The following is a 17,332-nucleotide window of genomic DNA, read 5'->3' as shown; positions in this document are numbered from 1 at the left end:
CTTGAGGGCCTGGGGACCTGCGGTAGGTTCGGGGTGTGAGGCAGGAATGGAGTCAGGTCGGAGTGGGGAAGGTCATTCACGATGACAACCGCTCAGCACCTCGAGGCTTTGCTCCACTCAGGTGGTGGTGCTCAGTGCCCTCGCCAGGCCGATTTCCAGAGCCCCCACCGAGGTCCCAGCACCTGCTGGGATCATAGCTTGCTCCTGGCAGTGCCAGCTGAAGGGACTCACAGCAGATGCAGAAGGGCGCTCATCTCACCATCCCAGGTGACAATGTCTGGGAACCAAGCTGAGGGCTTTGAGGTGGAGGGAGTCCTGCTCCTCCCCTGTTCCTTTTCCAGAAAATGCCTCCTGGCCCCTTGGGAGGGCCCTGCTTGCTGGTCCTGGCCTCACTCAGCAACCTCTGACCCTGACTCAGGCTGGGCTTGGTACTTGGGAGCTACAAAAGCAGGGACAGGTACAAGAGTGTCCACGTGAGCTTGGGGGGCTCTAGGAGGGCAGGGCAGGGGGAGCTTCTCCTATCCCAGAACCCGCCCTTTCCCCTCCACCCCTCCCTGACCTAGAGCAAGTCTTCTTGCCTGTGGCACCCACATCTTCCTGGATGAGCAGTTTGCCTCTGAGACACTCACCCACAGCCCTCTGAAGTCACGGCTGGGGTCGAGATAACCAAACCTGTACAGGGGTTCAATGCTAAGCTCAAGAGGTCCTGGAGCCCCAGCCCAGGCTGTGAGCTGGGTGAGAGGCATGCACTGTGAGTTCCAGGCACTCGGGACGCCGATGTGGACAAGAGAACCAAGGGCCATTCTGGGTGAGATGGACAGTAAACGGGGAGGTTCTCAGTATGTCCGGCCGGGATGAGTGCATGGAAGAAAAACAGGGCATGATAGAGGGGCGCTATTTTTTCTTTTTTTTCTTCTTAATTTATTTTCTGATCATAGACATTTTCAAACACACCCAAAAGTAGAGAAGGGGTACTGGGTGGCTCAGTAGGTTAAGCGTCTACCTTCAGCTCAGGTCATGATCCCAGGGTCCTGGGATCAAGTCCCGCATCGGGCTTCCTGCTCAGTGGGGAGACTGCTTCTCCCTCTGCCTGCCGCTCCCCCTGCTTGTGCTCTCTCTCTTTCTCTCTCAAATAAATAAATAAAATCTTTAAAAAAAGGGGCACCTGGGTGGCTCAGTTGGTTAAGCGACTGCCTTCGGCTCAGGTCATGATCTCGGGGACCTGGGATCGAGCCCCGAATCAGGCTCCCTATTCAGCAGGAAGCCTGCTTCTCCCTCTCCCTCTGCCCCTCCCCTCACTCATGCCCTCTCTCTCTCTCTCTCTCAAATGAATAAATAAAATCTCAAAAAAAATTAATAATCCCTTAATGTCATCTAATATCCAGTCAGTATTCATATTTCCCAATCAGTCCATGTATGTCTTTTTGTTTTAAATTTTCTAACTGCAGTGAAAATATGCATATGCCATAAAATTTGCCATCTGAACCATCTGCAAGTGTAGCAGTAGTAAGTACGCTCTCATTGGTGTGCAACCTATCTCCAGAAGTCTTCCATGAGTCTCTTTTCCCAGCTGATCTTTGAATCAGGAGCTAAGTGAGGTTCACACATTGTATTTCAACTTGTGACAGCCTTTCTTTCCTTTTTTTTCTCTTGTTTAAGAACATGGTGGCTTGTTCCGTGAATAGAATTTCCTCCATTCAGGATTTGGCTGATTGCACCCGTGTGACACCATTTGGCATGTTCATCCATGAAGGGATGTGGTTTTGAGGTGGGGGCTGCAGAGGGCTTCCTCAGGAGGGGACATTTAAGTATGTCATGCAGTTAAATGGGGAAAGGGAATTCCAGGCAGAGGGGACGAGGTGAGCCAAAGCTCTGTGGCTTTCATTCCTGGGGGATTCACAGACAGCCTGCTACATCCCAGGCCCCACAGGAGGCACCAAGGACACTCCCAGGAACCACAAAATATCCCTACTCTCCTTGGGGCTCGGGCTCTTCTTCCCAGGGAGGGCGGCAGGGGAGGAAAGTGGTAATTTCATCTCCAGACACCCTGACAGCTCCAGCTGTGACTGTATAGCAGTGGGTACATGGGGACATTATCTTGGCACACTGGTGAGTCCGGCCTAGCCAGCCCCGCCCCCACCAGAAAGCCAGTTAGAGCCCTGGACACCAGCTGGTACCAGCTGTCTCTGCCAGCTCCAGGTCGGCAAGTCCAAGGCCCATCCGACATCCTCCTGAGATGGGAACTCCTTGAGGGCCCGTCTTCTTCATGCCCCCACAGGTTGCTCCGATCTCTGCCAGTCCTTCCTTGCAGCGCTTGCTTATCCTTGGGGTCAGACTCAGCGTCACCTCCTCTCAGAAGCCTTCCGTGCCACTCCCTCCAGGTCCCATGATCCCTCTGAGCCCCATAAAAAACCACCCACTTCCGCTTTCCCCTTGGCTTCTCCCAGGACCTCTACCAACGTGGCGGCCCAGCTCCCCATCCAGGATGCCCAGCCTTATTCAGTGACAGTGGCAGCAGAACCCTGCCCGGGGACAGTGACCCAGTGTGGGAGCATGGGTTGGTCCAAAGGGCGCCTCCTCCCAGGAGAAAAGACTGAAGGTGGCTTCTCTGCCTGATGCCCCTTCCCCCCCCCCCCCAGGGTGGTGTGCCCTGGTCATCCTGCCGCACTGTGAGCACACATGAGCGAGGCTGGTAGGGACACCGTCCCCTCCATCCCAGGCGAGGTGGTCCCAGGCCATGGCTGAGAAAGGGTGAGAGGGATATGGTTGCTGGGTTTGGGTTTTGGAGACTGTCTCGGACCTCAAGCTGCTGTAACAGAATACCATAGACTCGTGGCTTATAAACCGCAAACCTATTACTCACAATTCTGGAAGCTGGGAGTCCAAGATCAAGGCTCTGGCAGGTTCAGAGCCTGCTTCCCGGCTCACAGACGGCAGTCTTCTTGCTGTGTCCTCACGTGGAGGAAGGGACTGGGGAGACCTGTGGGGCCCCTTTTATGAAGGCACCAATCTCATTCTGCCCAGTAGGCCATGCAGGGCCCTCCAGACCTCATCACCTCCCAAGGCCATCACCATCACCTTGAGGGTTAGGACTGCAGCATAGGAAACCTGGGGGGGGGACACAAACATCCAGACGATACCATTATAGACGACCCCGTAGAGAGCAGCGAATCCAGCTCCCCCTCATCATTCAGACAAGGAGCCTGAGACTCCAAAGGGGGAAGGGAGTTACCTAATGGCTCACGTGATCCATTAGTGACAGAGCTGCGACCAGAATGGGCTCTCTTACTTCTGGTCCAGTGTTGTTCTCCAGGGAAGTGGGGAGGTTATAGCAGAGAGAATTAAAAGGAGGTTCAGGGAGGCTGGCGAGAATATGCCTTATAATAACAGCAGCTCACACAAAGCGCTGGCCGTCCCCCGGGGCTCTGTCTAAGCCTGTTCCGTATATTAACTCATATCCTCACCTATCAACCTTATGAACTAGGTACGTTTATTCTCCCCATTTAAAAGATGGGAAAATTAAGGTAGAGAGAGGTTAAGAGGCTTGCCTAAGATCACAGAGCTACTAAGGAGCACCTTGGTGGCGGGACGTGTGTGTTCACTCACTACCCTATTCGCCTCTCACGGAAGCCTGGGCTTGACTCGCCAGTCCCACTCCCGCAGCAAGGAACTGAGCTTCTCTACACTTGGACTTCCTAATATTGTAAGCCGGGAGAAATAATGGTGCCTCCGGCTCCTCGTAACTGTGATAGCGTCCACACGGTACAAAACCAAGAAAGGGGAATGCGAATGGTAGTGCCGGCCCAGGATGTGGTTGGGCAGGGCATGAACATTCGAGTCCATGAGTGTGCTAAGACGCACATTTTTTTCACACTCCAACATCTCTGAAATGCCCTGACTTCAGTATGGTGTCTGGGAGTGGTGATAAAGCGCATGATGGAAATTTAGAGACACCAAGAAAAATAGGATAAAGCTCTGTGAGATGGGAGGGTCTGTGGTGAGTCAGAGGGCCAGACATCTGACTCTTGATCAGAGAGTAATTCTGGACCCTGTCTCCCACCCTGGAGAGTGGCCTGCCGGGAATGAGCGTGCTCTCTGGCTCCCCTGCTTGGGAGGAGAAAGTTGAAGAGTTGCGTTGTTTCGGAGGGGTGAGAATAAGGATGTCTTCCATTTGAGCACCCTTACCTCCCCTTGACTTCTGTCCTCACTGCCTGCCCACGATGGGAGAGCTACCCTAACCCCTCTGTGCCTGCCGGGGCTGGGAACCCCACAACCGCTGCCTTCCCTGATTCCAGGGGACATCATGACTGCTCTGGAACCCTGGTCCTGTTGGTTGGTTTCTACCTGGTCTGAGGCCTGTGGTCGATGTCTTTTTTGGGTTTGTTTTGTTTTGTTCAGGTGAGAAATCTCGGAAGTACCCTTAATTCCTCTCTCACATGCCCCCTAAGCCAATCCATCAAGAAATCCTGTCAGTGGGGGGACCTGGGTGGCTCAGATGTTTAAGCATCTGCCTTCAGCACAGGTCATGATCCCAGCGTCCTGGGATCAGGCCCCGCATCAGGCTCCTTGCTTGGCGGGGAGCCTGTTTCTCCCTCTCCCTCTACTGTTCCCCCTACTTATGTTCTCTCACTCTCTCTGTCAAATAAATAAATAAAATCTTAGAAAGAAAGAAAAGAAAGAAAGAAAAGAAAGAAGAAAGAAAGAAAGAAAGAAAGAAAGAAAGAAAGAAAGAAAGAAAGAAAGAAAGAGAAAGAAAAATCCTGTCAGCCCTGTCTTCCAAATATAACCCAAAGCCAACCACTTCTCCCCATGTCCACAGCTGCTGCTCTGTCCACGGGGATGGAGTGGAGAGGAGTCAGTCATCATCTCACCCTCGAATTTTCCTAAAAGTCTCCTTCTTGGTCTCCAGGCTGCCACTTCTGCCCTGCCTCCTTACCCTCTCCTCAACTCAGCAACGGGTCTGATCCTGTCCCTGCAGCGGCTCCTCATTCATTCCGAGGAAAAGCCAGAGCAGTGGCCCACCAGGCCTGGCTTTTTATGACGCCTTTCTGCCCTTTTCTCCTACTGCCTACCCCCTCTCTGCTCCAGTCCCAGTGGCCTTCCTGTTCTCCTGCCCCAGGGCCTTTGCACTGGCTGTCCCCTCTGCCTAGAAAGCTCGTCCCCCAGATATCCACAGAGCTCACTCCCTCACCTCCTGTAAGTTTTAAGTGTCACCTTCTGGGTGAGGCCTACACTGACGACCACAACTCATATTCCTCCCCCTCACCCCTGCAATCCTGATTGTCCTTAGCTGACTGCTTTTATTTCCCGTGGCCCTTAATCCTTACTGTTATGTTTGTTGTCTGTCATCCTCTAATTGAGACATAAGTTCCCTAAGGGCAGAGATCTTTGCTGATTTTGTTCACTGACCTACTTGAGGAATCTAGAATAATGTCTTGCACATAGTAGGGGCTCCATGGAGATTTGTGAATGGATGAGTTTGCAGATTGAAGAGGGGTAACTGTGTGGCAATAACTAATCTTTGAGGAGAAGTAGGTAGGTTAGGGGATTTGAGAAAGTGATGTTTGAACTGAATCTTGAAGTCCATCTGGAAGCCAAGGTTGGTACAGAACACGGAGGTGAGAGAGTTTGGTGGCAGGGAAGAAATTAGGGGGAGGTGTGAACCAGTGATACCAAGCTGGAGAAGATATTAGCAAGGTAAGTTGAAGCTAGACTGTGCAAAGCTTTGAATGCAGGCTAACACTTTTCTTTTTCTTTTTCTTTTTTTTTTAAAGATCTTACTTATTTATTCATGAGAGATAGAGAGAGAAAGGCAGAGGCAGAGGGAGAAGCAGGCTCCCCGTGGAGCGGGGAGCCCGATGCAGGACTCGATCCCAGGACCCCGGGATCATGACCTGAGCCGAAGCCAGACGCTTAACCGACTGAGCCAACCAGGCGTCCCAACACTTTTCTTACCACCAGGACCGGCTCCCAGATTTGTGGGGCCTGATGCAAAATGAAAATGCAGGGCCCCCTTGGTAAAAATTTCAAGAGGATAACAACAGAGCATTGAATCAAGCTCAAGGCCCTTTTAAGAGTAGGGCTCTGTGTGACTGCATGGGGCCCAGGCCCAGGAAGCCAGCTCTGCCTATCCCACATGGGAGCTGGTGAGAACCTTCTAGCAGGGCAGAGATGTAATTGGAGCCGGACTTTAGGCAGATTATTCTGGTATGTCTGGTGGGATTAGGTTGGAGGGAGTCTAGGCAGGGAGACCAGTTAGGCAGCCTTGTGAGGGAGAGGAGGGGACAGGTGAGGTGGGGGTGGGTGCTAAGGGACACAAGGCAGGGGTGAGAACTGGAGTGAGTTAGAAGCATGGAGGAGGTAGAGTTTGCTCAGACAAGAACACGGCCAGGAAAGACCCCCAGGGCACCTTCCTTAGCTCCTCCAACCCTTTTCCCTTCTTTCCCTTCTCTCCAGACCCAAGCCTGGGAGTGGTATGGGGCACAGGAATCTGTGGTGTGTCTCCCTTTGGCCACCAGAGGGCAGATCATTCTCATGGATTTTCCCAGATGAATTTGGGGTGGGGGAGTAGACTATCCTTGGTTCTCACCTCTTCCTCGCTTTTCCTCTCACCTCCTTCTGTGCTCCTTCATCAGCTTCTTCCTCAATGACCGGGCGCCTGACTGGAGCCAGAACGGGCCATGGGGAGGTGTCCTGGAGGACTGTAGGTGGCACCTGTTGCCTCAGGAAGTACTCCATACCGTCCCTCGTTGCATCTGTCCAGCTGCCTGTTTCTCTGGGCGACTTGGCTGAGGGCTCTGCTCAAGATGGGAGTTGAAAGTCAAGTGTCAGAGGTCCATCCAGCACTTTCCCCCACAAGTCCTGGGGCCTCTCTGCTCCTGTACCTTCGGGGACTTGCTGCTTGAGCCTGGTCTCTGGCTCCTGTGGGGACTCTGGCTTCTGCCCACCTTAAGCTGCTGTTGAGCCCTGGGGTGGGGTGGGGCGAGTTCCAACACGTCCAGGGTACAGTGGGTGGGGGCAGCTTAGAGCCCGAGGACTGAAACCAGCCTACTGCCTCTCCCTGGTGAGACAAGTCTAGGGGGAAGTGAAAGTGAACTTCCTGTGGGAGCTGGGGGCTCTCAAAAGATGAGAGGGACCTCACTTTATTGATGACGCTGAAGTCCAGGAAAGGAAGGGAACTTCTCCATCCTGAGGAATCCTCATTTTCTACCGGTTTCTCTTTTCTGTGAGCTTTCTTGTCTTAGAAGGGACAAATGAAAAATGAATGAAGATGAGAATGTCTTCCCTGCCTTACCTTACAGGGGTATTTTTAAAAGGTAAACCAGCGTGACTCAATATTACCACAGTGTAATGTCGTTTTGTGCTATTTTGAACAATTTAAAAAAAGAGGTTAAGTGGAATTCAGAGACGTTATTTAGAATGTCATCACTGGAACAAAGGCATGAATTCTCTTAATATAAGGACGTCAAGGAGCCTAAACTCAGAGATGTTATGTAATCTTTCCAAGATCACATCGCATTTTCATTCCACCGAGCTGGGGCTGGAATGCAGGGCTGGGGGGACCCCCCGCAGCCTCCCGCAGCCGGGAGCCTAGGACGCTGACCTGGTGCTTGCCCCGGACCTTAGGGAACACTGCAGACTAGACGTGGGGTGTATGGATAAATAGAAGCCCAGATAGACGATGGCAGGTGAAGAATGCTAAGGAGACAGGTCATAGACTAAGGCTGCACTTGACAGGTGACACACGTGTTGATAGGCTGGCTGATAAACGAGATGGATGTTATGGGCTGACAGACAGACTGAGGGGCAGACACGCAGACGGGGAAGTTGCCTTAGAACCAAAGGATGCCAATCGTTGGGACGGCTCACAGCCTTATTTTCTATTTAGTCAAATAATAACGTGCGCAGGTGATCCGCGCTCCCTGTTCAAGGTTTGAAAATGCCCGGAAACTGACGGAAAGACACGAGGAGTCAGACTCTGGGTACTACCCGAGGGAACAACTCGGGGCTCGCCGGGCCTCGGGTGTTGCCGGAAATGGCCGACGACCGCCGTGGGCCGCGGGGCGGGACGGGGGCGTGGCCGGCTCACTGCACGCGGTGCCACTTCGGGTGTTTCCGGAAACCGCGGCGAGCCAGCTTGAAGTGGGCGGGGAAAGGCCTATGGGCGTGGCTGGAGTCTCCCGAGTAGCTTCGTAGATTTCCGTAAGCAGAGCCGAAGCTTGGGCTTCGGAATCGAGGCGGCGCGCGCGTCCGCGGGGTTTACCTTCTTCGGGTGTTTCCGGAATTCACCCGTAATCCGCGGCCGAGAGGAGGAGGCGCGCCCCCCTCCCGTTCCTCGCCGCTTCGGAGGTTTCCGGCTGGTGCCGGCGGAAAGAGCCGAGGGCCGGCGGTGGTGGCGGCCATGTTGGGAGCAGCAGGTCCGGCGGCGGCTGCCTGTGTGCCGGGCGCGGAGCAGTGCCGCTGAGGGCAGGGGAGGAGCGAGGCAGGCGGCCGGCTGCGGCGGCAGAGAGTAGGCGGAGCGGCGCGGCCCGGCCGAAAGGCGGCACAGCCCAGCCGGGGGTCGGGGGGGTGCGGTCCGGAGCCGCTCGGAGCCGGCGCGGCCTAGCCCGAGCGGCGCATCCCCGGGCTGGCGTGAGCGGCTGCCCGGCCTCCCCGCACCCCCGGCCGGGGCCCATGCGGCGGGTGCCCCTGCTGTGAGAAGCCCCGCCCGGCCGGGCTCCGCGCCTTCCCTTCCCTCCCTTCCTCCAAGCTTCTCGGTTCCCTCCCCTGAGATACCGGCGCCATGTCCAGTGCCCGGACCCCCCTACCCACGCTGAACGAGAGGGACACGGAGCAGGTAAGGAGCCCCGAGGGCTCCCCGAATTCTCTGGCTGGGCCCCTGCACCTTGCAGAGCCTCCTCCCTCCTCTGCTCTCCTCGTGTCCCTGCTGCCACCCTGCAAGCCTCGGCTGCCCTGTCATCTGGCTCTCGGCCTCGCACATCTCCCTCTGAGTCCTGTCCTGGGACCCACCTCGTCCTGACTCCAAGCTGCACACTTGTCTTTTCTGCTGACACCCCCCCCCCCTCCCCTCACCGCCCTCCTGCGCTCTTCCGTGTTACCTCCCTAGCTTCCCCTTCTCTTCCCTTTTTCTCTCAGGGGCCTTTCTGTTCTTCCTCCACCCACGCTTAAAGCCGCCACCCTCCTGCTCCTCGAATAGCACCCCGCGATTTGCCCCAGATCGTTGTCCACCTCTTCCTCCATCTCTGTAGCCTTGCTTCTCCTCCTCCCGCACCGGTTCTCCCAGTCCCTGGTTATCACCCTCACGGTCCTTGCCCCGGAGTGTGTTCTCGATCCCTATCCCCTTCCAGTAACCCAGCTTTTTTTTTTTTTTTTTTTTAACCCTCTTCTCCAAATTGTGCTCTCCCTCATGCTTGCAACCCACCAGCTCCACCCTCATCACCTTTCCAAATGGTTCGCCTACTCTTTGCTCGTCACTTTCCCTGCTTTTCTCCAGGAGCTCCCTGGTGCCTCGCGCTGGCATTTGTTGCTTCCGTGTTTCCCATCCTGCTGTCATGCGCAGAGTTTCCCACAGGTTGTCTTTGGGGTTCCAGTCTGAAGGATTCCCTTCAGAGTCCGGATCCCTCGCGTTCTGTTCCCCTCAGGTTTGGTTTAAGTCTCCGGGCTTTCTGTTTTCTCACTGAGTGCTTTACCAGCCTGCTCCCTGGACTCCCTACCGAGGGAGAACATTCTCCCAGCCGCATTCTGTCCGTACCACCTGTTGCTGAGTCCTTCCCCCCCCCCCCCAATCACGCTCCCTCGCCATCCTTGCCTTTCTGTCTTCTCACACTGCAACACAAACCATGATGCCTTCCTGTGTCTTCACTCCTGGCTCTGTCACTTTTCATAGTTTCTTCCTCCTTGCTTGGTGCCTTCCGGTTTCTCTACCCTCACCCAGTCTTCCTTGCTCTGCCTCTTAACCAGGGTTGCCTTTCATCTCCGGATTAGTGTCTTCTTGCCTTCTTCACATCGTATTTTTTTGCTCCACACATGCCCCTGTCCGTTCCCTCCCCGATTGGCTTGTGTTGTAACTCCCCGTCCAGACACTCGGCGTACTAGTTTCTTGAGCTACACAGCCCGCCCCCCCCCCCCCGCCCTGTCCTGGCAATCACTGCTATCATCTGTCACCCAGGCTTTAGCGTTTTCTGTCACCTCACCTGTGAGCTGAGAGGCGTCCACTTTCCACCCCTCCCCTCTCTTTCACCGCATCCCGAGTCCATGGCTGACTGCTGACCGCTCTGGGGAGAGTCCCCTGCCTGGCACACCCTTGTCGGTGGAGAACTTTCCTAGGCCAGAAAAACTTGACTTGAAAAAGGAGCTCTTCACCCCTGGGGCTGCAGCGCCTTTCTGCATCCTCTCCCTTATGACATCCTTTATGTTTTCCTCTCATTCCACTCTTTCTTCGTAGCTCAGTAGAACCGTTGTTCTATTCTCTTGCATGTTCACATCCTTCCCTGGAAAATCTGCCCTCGTTGAGTTTTCCTGCGTTTTTCTCTTGTGTCACCCGCCCTCACTCTCTGTCACCTGGGCAGTCAGGAACTCAGGAGGAGTTCTGGCCCGAGTTTTCCTCTGCACCGGTTGACCCTTTTGTTGCTGATGGATTGATTGCTTCTGGGGGTGAAACGAGTTGGGAGAGAGGGCCGGTGGATGTCTGTTTCATCACTGGGTTTTGCAGCTGGCTCTGGATGGGCCTGAGGTCTTTGGAAACCGGAGCGTGGTCTGCATGTCCCAGTCTTGCCCTCACTTGCCAGCTGTTTCTCTCCTTGCTGGGAACCGCTTTTCCTAGGCCCTCCTGAGGTGGCCTGTTCCATTCCTTTTCCCATCACGGCCTTTGTCTTAGCAGGTAAACCCTGCTTAACGGGAGAACTTTCCCAGACTGTTGATTATGAGCTGGTTGGAGGAGGCCAAGTGACTGACTGACATCCTCAGGCATGTGGGGCGTGGCGGTGGAGTGCCTACTCTCTTCCCCGAGGCTGGGGGGCGGGGTGGGGGGGTGGGCATTGTGTTCAGCCGAGTAGGGTAACAGACTGCCTCAATGTGGTTTCTTTGTGCTGGTTACTAAATGTAAATGTATTCTCGCCATGGTCTTTTTCTTGTGATGTGTGCATTGATTTCTCTTCCCTCCATGGCTCGCAGACTGCTGAGCGCGTAGTAGGAAGTCGGTGCACACCCATTGATTTTATGAGCGCAGTAATCGGGTGAACCATTTGGGAATGCAAGCTGCGCTTTGATAACTTTGTCTGGAGCAGTGGCTGCATACTTTGTCATCCTGTTCCAAATTATGAATTACTCATCCCGTTTGCACTCTTTATGGACTTAGGTTCCCCTGAGCCACTTCATCGCTTCTGCTGGTGTTTTCAAGGTAGCCAGTCATGCTATTTACTTGATGCTAAGTCTGGTCCCAGTAAAAGCACAGCCATTGGAAAAGCTTGGATACACCTACCACAGGCAGATGCCTGTATTTTTCAAAACAAGGGAAAAGACAAGTCGCAGCCCTTCTGGTCACAAGGCCAGGGATGCCAGAAGCATCGGCCTCCTTTAAAGAGTAGATGATGCCACCAGGTAAGACCAAGAAAGCTCTTGGTTCTGTTGTGATTCTAGTCGAAGTAGTCCCGGAAGTTCAGTCATTGCAGTAAGCTGTAATGTTATGAAATAAAAAGCAAGGGATTTGGTTGGGCTGATTCCTTCCCCCCAAAGATGCTCTATCACTGTATTTAGGTTTAAATTATTTAAACTGGTTTCACCTGGAAATACGTAAGCAAACTCTCCTAGTTGTCTTCAAGCTCCGACTTCTTTTTTGCCATTCCTCTCCCCCTTTCTTTATTAAAAAATGTGGCTGATGGGAAGCTGTTTCCAGGAGCTCTTTGATCACATCTGAATTAAACACACATAACACATACACAAACGGAAAATGTGGAAGCATAAAAATAAACCTTGTGTTGCAGGAAGAGTGCCTGTTTGCTGTCGACTCTGCTCCTCACAGTGAAAGTGGGAGATAAAAGAAAGTCAAGCCCTGTCTCTAAGATGGTTTTTGTTGACACCTGGTTGCAGATGTGCTTTCTCACAGCCATAGACTCTTTCATTTGCAGGAGGGTTGTGACCTTGGCTGGTAGTTTTGGGGATTCTCAGTCTGCAAGCTGAGCTTTCTGTCCACTTCTTTTCCAAATGGCTCTGCTGGCCTGGAGTCTTGGCTGTGGTGAAAGCAATCAGCAAGATGACTGTTTGTCTTCCAGCCAGGGGCAGCAGTAATAGGCAAGTGCGGAGAGGGGTCCAACTTCCAGAGTTCTGCTGCTTGGCCAGAGCTTCCTGTAGCACCTGGTAGAGGGCCTATGTGGCTTCAGACCTGCCTCACCCTTGGGCCTCAGGAACCAGGACGGAGGGCTTCTGATGGAAAGCAGGAGCCTTTCACTACCAGCCCCACTTCAGCTGCAGTGGGCAAGGGAGGGGGTTGCTGTCATTCTGGGGAGTGAGTGGCATTGTTTATTCTTTTGGGTGGTTCTGGGAAGAAGAGTGTGGAAGTCTGGCTGAAGTGAGCAAATCTAACTTATAGAATCCTGTAAAGAGCAACTGAGCCGCTCCAAACACGCATCCCTTGGATGCCAGTGTTGATTCTGGCTGAATGTTGCATTGAATAATTTGGTTTTAGTGTTGACTCTAGTAGAGAGCTCTCATTTCTCTCCATGTCCCGGGAGCTATGCGGCACAGTGCTCTGGGTACAGACTCCCGACTTCTGCCCTTTGACTCTGACCAAGGGCTCCTTAGTGGTGCTGCCTTCTGGTCAGAGGTGTGGGTGGATGACATTCTCACTTCCTGCATGGCCCTAGAAATTAGAATGAGGCCTTGTTAGAGCAAGGGCTTTAGGAGTCAGGAGTTCACAGAGTTGCTCACCATACCATAGTCTTTGAACCCAGTAAAGGTAACTAACTAGTACTTGTAATAATTTCTCTAATCTGTGGCTTTGGGAAGTAGCTAAACAGATGGATACAGGACAGTCCTTGAAACTTGGACTGCTTTAGATTAAAATCAAGTTTGCCCAGGGAATGACTGCATCTTTCAGATGGTGACCAAAGATTGGGCCTGAGATTCTTTTCACTGTCGGTGTCTTAACTGATGCCTATGAGATAGGAAAAAATTGAGAATTTGCCTGAGAGGTTTGCATGGTTAGATCTCTTGGAAGTCAGAAACTTCTCCGACTAGACACTTTCCCCTTTGGACAGAACAACCCAATTCTCAGTGGGCATTTCACCAGGACTAACCCGTGCCTCCGTGAACTCTTTCCCATTGTGCACTTAGCCACCTGGCTGGCCTTTCTCTTCTCCCAGGAGCTTCCATGACTTTCCTACATATGTATTATGTCAACTGAAATGAATATTTTATGCTTAGAGTGCAGCCAAGCCTCAGACTTTGTGGCCCATTATCGACAAGCGGGGTGGGGGCTGGGCGCCACCTTTGGCCCCATGATAGCTCTGCTAAATGGACTCTCCGCCACCCCCCTCCCCGCCCCCCAGCAGCACTTTGAAGCCCATTAATGGATCGGGATGAAGTAACCTCAGCAGATGGAAAGGGCGAGGAGGGTGGTTGTCCTTCCTTCCCCAAGACTGCCTGATGAGGCTTTCCTGCAGTCACCAGGTACCCCCCCCAGCCCCTGCTGCCTGGTTAAGCTGTAGACTGGGGCTCCTAGAGGCCGCTGCGGTGAGAGGAGATGGAGAAACGGTTCGATTCTCTCGGAGCCGGTGGTGCTGCCAGTTTTGCCGCTTGCCTAGCAAAGCAAAAACTGAGAGGGATGGGGAAAGGGTGGGTGGAGTTTAAGCCTAGGCCTTCCTCCTCCAGCGGAAGTTCAGCAGAGTGACAAACCAGATAGGTGGCTGAGTTTCCTTCTTTTGATGGGAGGTGCCAGCATTTGTACCTTCTTGCACTTCTAGTTTGGATTCTCCAGGCTTCCTCGCAGCCTTCATCAAACACGAGTGAGTCACTGCAGTGTTATCTGTGCATTTTCCCCTTCTGTCTCAGCAGAGGGAAGAGTAAGCCTTTACAAACTTTGTGGGGGAGGAAACCACCCATTTCCACTTCTGGCATGGGAAGAGGCCATCTCTCCCGACGTTAACTCTGAAAGCTCTAGCTCTCGGAGCAGAATGTCACCACCCCACCACAGCCCTTTTGGTGTTGGCCGCTGAGTGCCTTTGCTGTCCTTTGGGCTGCCATGGTGCATCTGATTCTGAAACAACACCACGAGAGAACCTGACCTCTTGGTTTCCAGTGATCCTTCAGTGAAGGAGGGATCCCAGTTCCTTCTCTTGCCCACTAGGCCTGCTCATCCTTTAGGAAGTAGAAATAGGCCAGATCCCTTCACCTGTCTGTCTGCTTTTGCTAGAGGGTTTTAAGTTTCTTGGTCCCTAGGCACTCTTTCACCCTACTTCCATTTATCCCTACATTTCTCATTAGAAGATGAGGGCAGAAGGGGCAAAAACAAATGCATTTCCTTTTGCTCATCAGATGGTTAATGTTAGGCTTATGAAGTGGGGTAAGCACAGGTTTGTTAGGCGAGGGCAGGATGGACACTGATATTGATGGCTAGGTGAGTCCTGAGGGACAGCAGATAGGAGGGGGGAAGGAGGGGGACAGGGAGAGAGGAGAAAAGGAGGGGTGTGTTCAATGATTGTCTCCAAGCCACCTTTTTCCTTTTAACATAAGGAAGGCGGAGCAGACCAGAGGCTTCTCGGTAGAACCAGTCAAGCTGGTTTTGAGCAGCCTCGGCCTATTTTCCTGTGTGCTCTTTGGGAAGTTGGCCATACCAAGGTCTGCCTCCTCTGGGGCTCTGCTCATTGAGGTATGAGTTTAGATGAGGTCTGTAAACTCCCCCAGCCCCTCCCAATACTGAATGGTCTCTGAGCCAGGCCTCTCTACATGAGCGGGCTCTCTCTACACCTAGGGCTATTCAGGGCAACTTTGTCTTACACACTTTTCACCGGACTCTGTAAGATACAGCTCTTGTTCTTGAGCCCCCTTCGCAGGTCACAGCTTGGCAGAAGGCCCTCCAGCCTGGCCAGGGAGAAGGGACTGGGTCTGTGGTTTGTGGATGGGGAACAGACTCCTGGCTGTTGTGATCTGGCAGCTAAATCCAGTAAGACCCCACACCTTTTGGGTTGATGCAGTGGGACTGTCTGTCCAGGCCTGCTGGGGAAGAAAAAAGGAGAGGATAGTTTTTGGTCTTTGGCAGCTCAGCAGGTACTTCAGCCACGGCGAACAGTGTGAGTTTGTTCCTGATCCGTACCTGTACGAAAGGTGGGAGTCATCAGTCACCATGTGCTGGCACTTCCTGAACAGTGGCAGGAAATCTTTCTCCGGGAAAGGACATAGGATTCTGAGGCTCCTATGACCATTAGCGCTACTAATACAGAGGATTGTTTTCCCAGTCCCCCACTAAACGGAAAACTCCCACGTCCGAAAGTTTGGTGATTAATGAGTGAAACCACCTGCAAACATAGTTCCAGCCCTTGCCCCTGCCCCCTTGGCGACAGGCTGCTCCTGTCGCTACTACAGTGATCTACTCATTGCTTCTCCGAGCACCATTTCACTGAGGGTTTTGTTTTGGTTACGGATACCCTGTATGGAGGGTGGCCCCCTTTTCCTGCACCTTCTTTAGACCCGAGGGTCTGCTGGCCTTCCCCTACCCGCCATCACTTCCCCACCTCCCCACCACAGATGGCCATCATCTGAGTGTCTTTGCATGTGGTGTTGGATGCACTTGTGGCTTGTTGCTTTGTTTTTGCCCACAAGAGTTTGAATTACTGGTTCTCTAGTCACAGGAAGTGGGGCCCCTTAGGCCTGCTTGGTCTAGCAATAGCATTCTAATTGAGTTGAGCCTATGGCAGAGTTGAAAAGAGATCCCAGCACTTGGGGACATCCAATAAGAGGTGTGTTGTGGTTACAGCAGGCTCTACATTTCGATTCCCTGTACTGGAATCTTGGTCAGTCCCTACTATGACCTTGGGCTTACTTAATTGCTCCAGGCCTGTTTGCTCATCTGTAAAAAAGGAGTAATGATAGTACCTATCTTGTAGGTATAGTTATTGTGAGCATTAAAAGGGGTAATGAATATAAAGCACTTAGAATAATGCCTGGCAGGACATAATAATCATTGTTGTCACCATTCTAGTTGAGCGACTCAGTGGGTTTTCTCTGAGCACCACACAACTCCAGGTCAAGATATGTTGGAATTTCTCTGAACTGATTGAAAGAATCTTGGTTTCTTTTAGTCATTAGGGTCCCTCAGGTGCTCTTTCCAGCAATTTTTTTAAAAAAATTGTTTATTTTGGGCGCCTGGGTGGCTCAGTTGGTTAAGCATCTGCCTTCGGTTCAGGTCATGATCCCAGGGTCCTGGGGTGTCGTCTGTTCCCCCCCCACCCCCCGCATCAGGCTCCTCGCTCAGTGGGGAGCCTGCTTGCTTTTCCCTCTCCCTCTGCCTCTCCCCCTGCATGTGCTCTCTCACTCTCTCAAAGAAATGAATAAAATCTTTTTTTAAAAAATTGTTTTAGTTCACTGTTTTTTTGGGTTTTTTGTGTGTGTTTTTTGTTTGTTTTTGTTTTTGAGCCAACCAGCTATCTGAATAGAATGCTGTTGGAGAGGTTTAGGTACTATTGAGATTACTTTAAAAAATGGGGATGCATTTATTTACAGGATATCAATATGATTAAAAAAAGAAACACCCCAAAACATTGCCTTCTGCTCACCCATATTTCTGTATTGTGAGTGGTGGTGGTGGTGGTGTATGTGCAGCCTCATTGGTGCCTGGAAGGCCAAGTCCAAAGTCACCAGAGCATGGGTTTTTCTGAGTGTTGGGATCCGGGTATTACAAGAGGCCCGCTGAGCAAGCCCATGGGATTTCTTTCACGTTCCTTTCTTCAAGTGCAGTATTTACCCTTTGGCAACAGGAGAAAGTTCCCTGTTTCTCTTAAAGACCACATGGGAACTTAGCAGCTAATGATTTTAGGTTCCTTTTTCACTAGCAAAGGGGCCTTCAGGGGCAGGTCCTCGTTATCTCTGTTGGCTTCCCTGAAGTGAGAAGAAAGCGGCCCCCCCCCCCCCGCCCCCTTTGTGAGGCCTGGAAGGGTCGCAGCCATTTCTCAGCTGCTCCTAGGAGTTTGCGGACTTTGAATCTTGGGCTGAGATTTTGGTCTCAGTTGGTTCCTTGTTTATCTTCATCTCTTGGGGCTTCTAGAGCCTGAATGCCTGGTCAGAACAGCAAGTAAGTTGCTTCGTTTTTTTCACATTGCAACTGCTGCCAAGGAGAAAGGTA

General features: G+C 52.5%; 1 protein-coding gene and 1 long non-coding RNA gene across 17 annotated transcripts in view; one reads left to right on the top strand and one right to left on the bottom strand.

Annotated features, from left to right (window-relative positions):
- Positions 1 to 154: 154 nt before the first annotated feature.
- LOC123857034 (uncharacterized) lies at positions 155 to 8,398 on the bottom strand. Of its 5 annotated transcripts, none has more exons than XR_010406811.1 (4): positions 8,264 to 8,398; positions 6,613 to 7,239; positions 2,864 to 3,108; positions 155 to 2,323 (listed from the first exon to the last, which is right to left on the bottom strand). It is a non-coding gene; the product is annotated as an uncharacterized LOC123857034 (long non-coding RNA). The 5 variants fall into 5 exon arrangements; XR_010406813.1 differs by lacking the exon at positions 155 to 2,323 and having other exon boundaries at positions 2,594 to 3,108; positions 6,613 to 6,797; positions 6,885 to 7,239; XR_010406814.1 differs by lacking the exon at positions 155 to 2,323 and having other exon boundaries at positions 2,594 to 3,108; positions 6,613 to 6,797; positions 7,142 to 7,239.
- MARK2 (microtubule affinity regulating kinase 2) overlaps positions 8,189 to 17,332 on the top strand; it is a 57,334-nt gene continuing 48,190 nt past the window's right edge. For 4 of the 12 annotated variants that reach the window (XM_064576251.1, XM_045893427.2, XM_045893426.2 and 1 more), the window contains exon 1: positions 8,275 to 8,836. In XM_064576251.1, the coding sequence (XP_064432321.1) occupies positions 8,783 to 8,836 (54 nt within the window). In that variant the 5' untranslated portion in view covers positions 8,275 to 8,782. Of the gene's footprint in view, positions 8,837 to 17,332 lie in introns of all 12 variants that reach the window. The other 8 variants (XM_064576247.1, XM_064576246.1, XM_064576243.1 and 5 more) reach the window with 4 other exon arrangements.

Source organism: Mirounga angustirostris, unplaced genomic scaffold, assembly GCF_029215605.1.
Source record: "Mirounga angustirostris isolate CCGP_5_RB_7025 unplaced genomic scaffold, mMirAng1.0.hap1 SCAF_13, whole genome shotgun sequence".
NCBI classification, from domain to species: Eukaryota; Metazoa; Chordata; class Mammalia; order Carnivora; family Phocidae; genus Mirounga; species Mirounga angustirostris.
The sequence above is the reverse complement of the archived record's forward strand: the minus strand, read 5'-3'. Positions and strand labels throughout refer to the sequence as shown.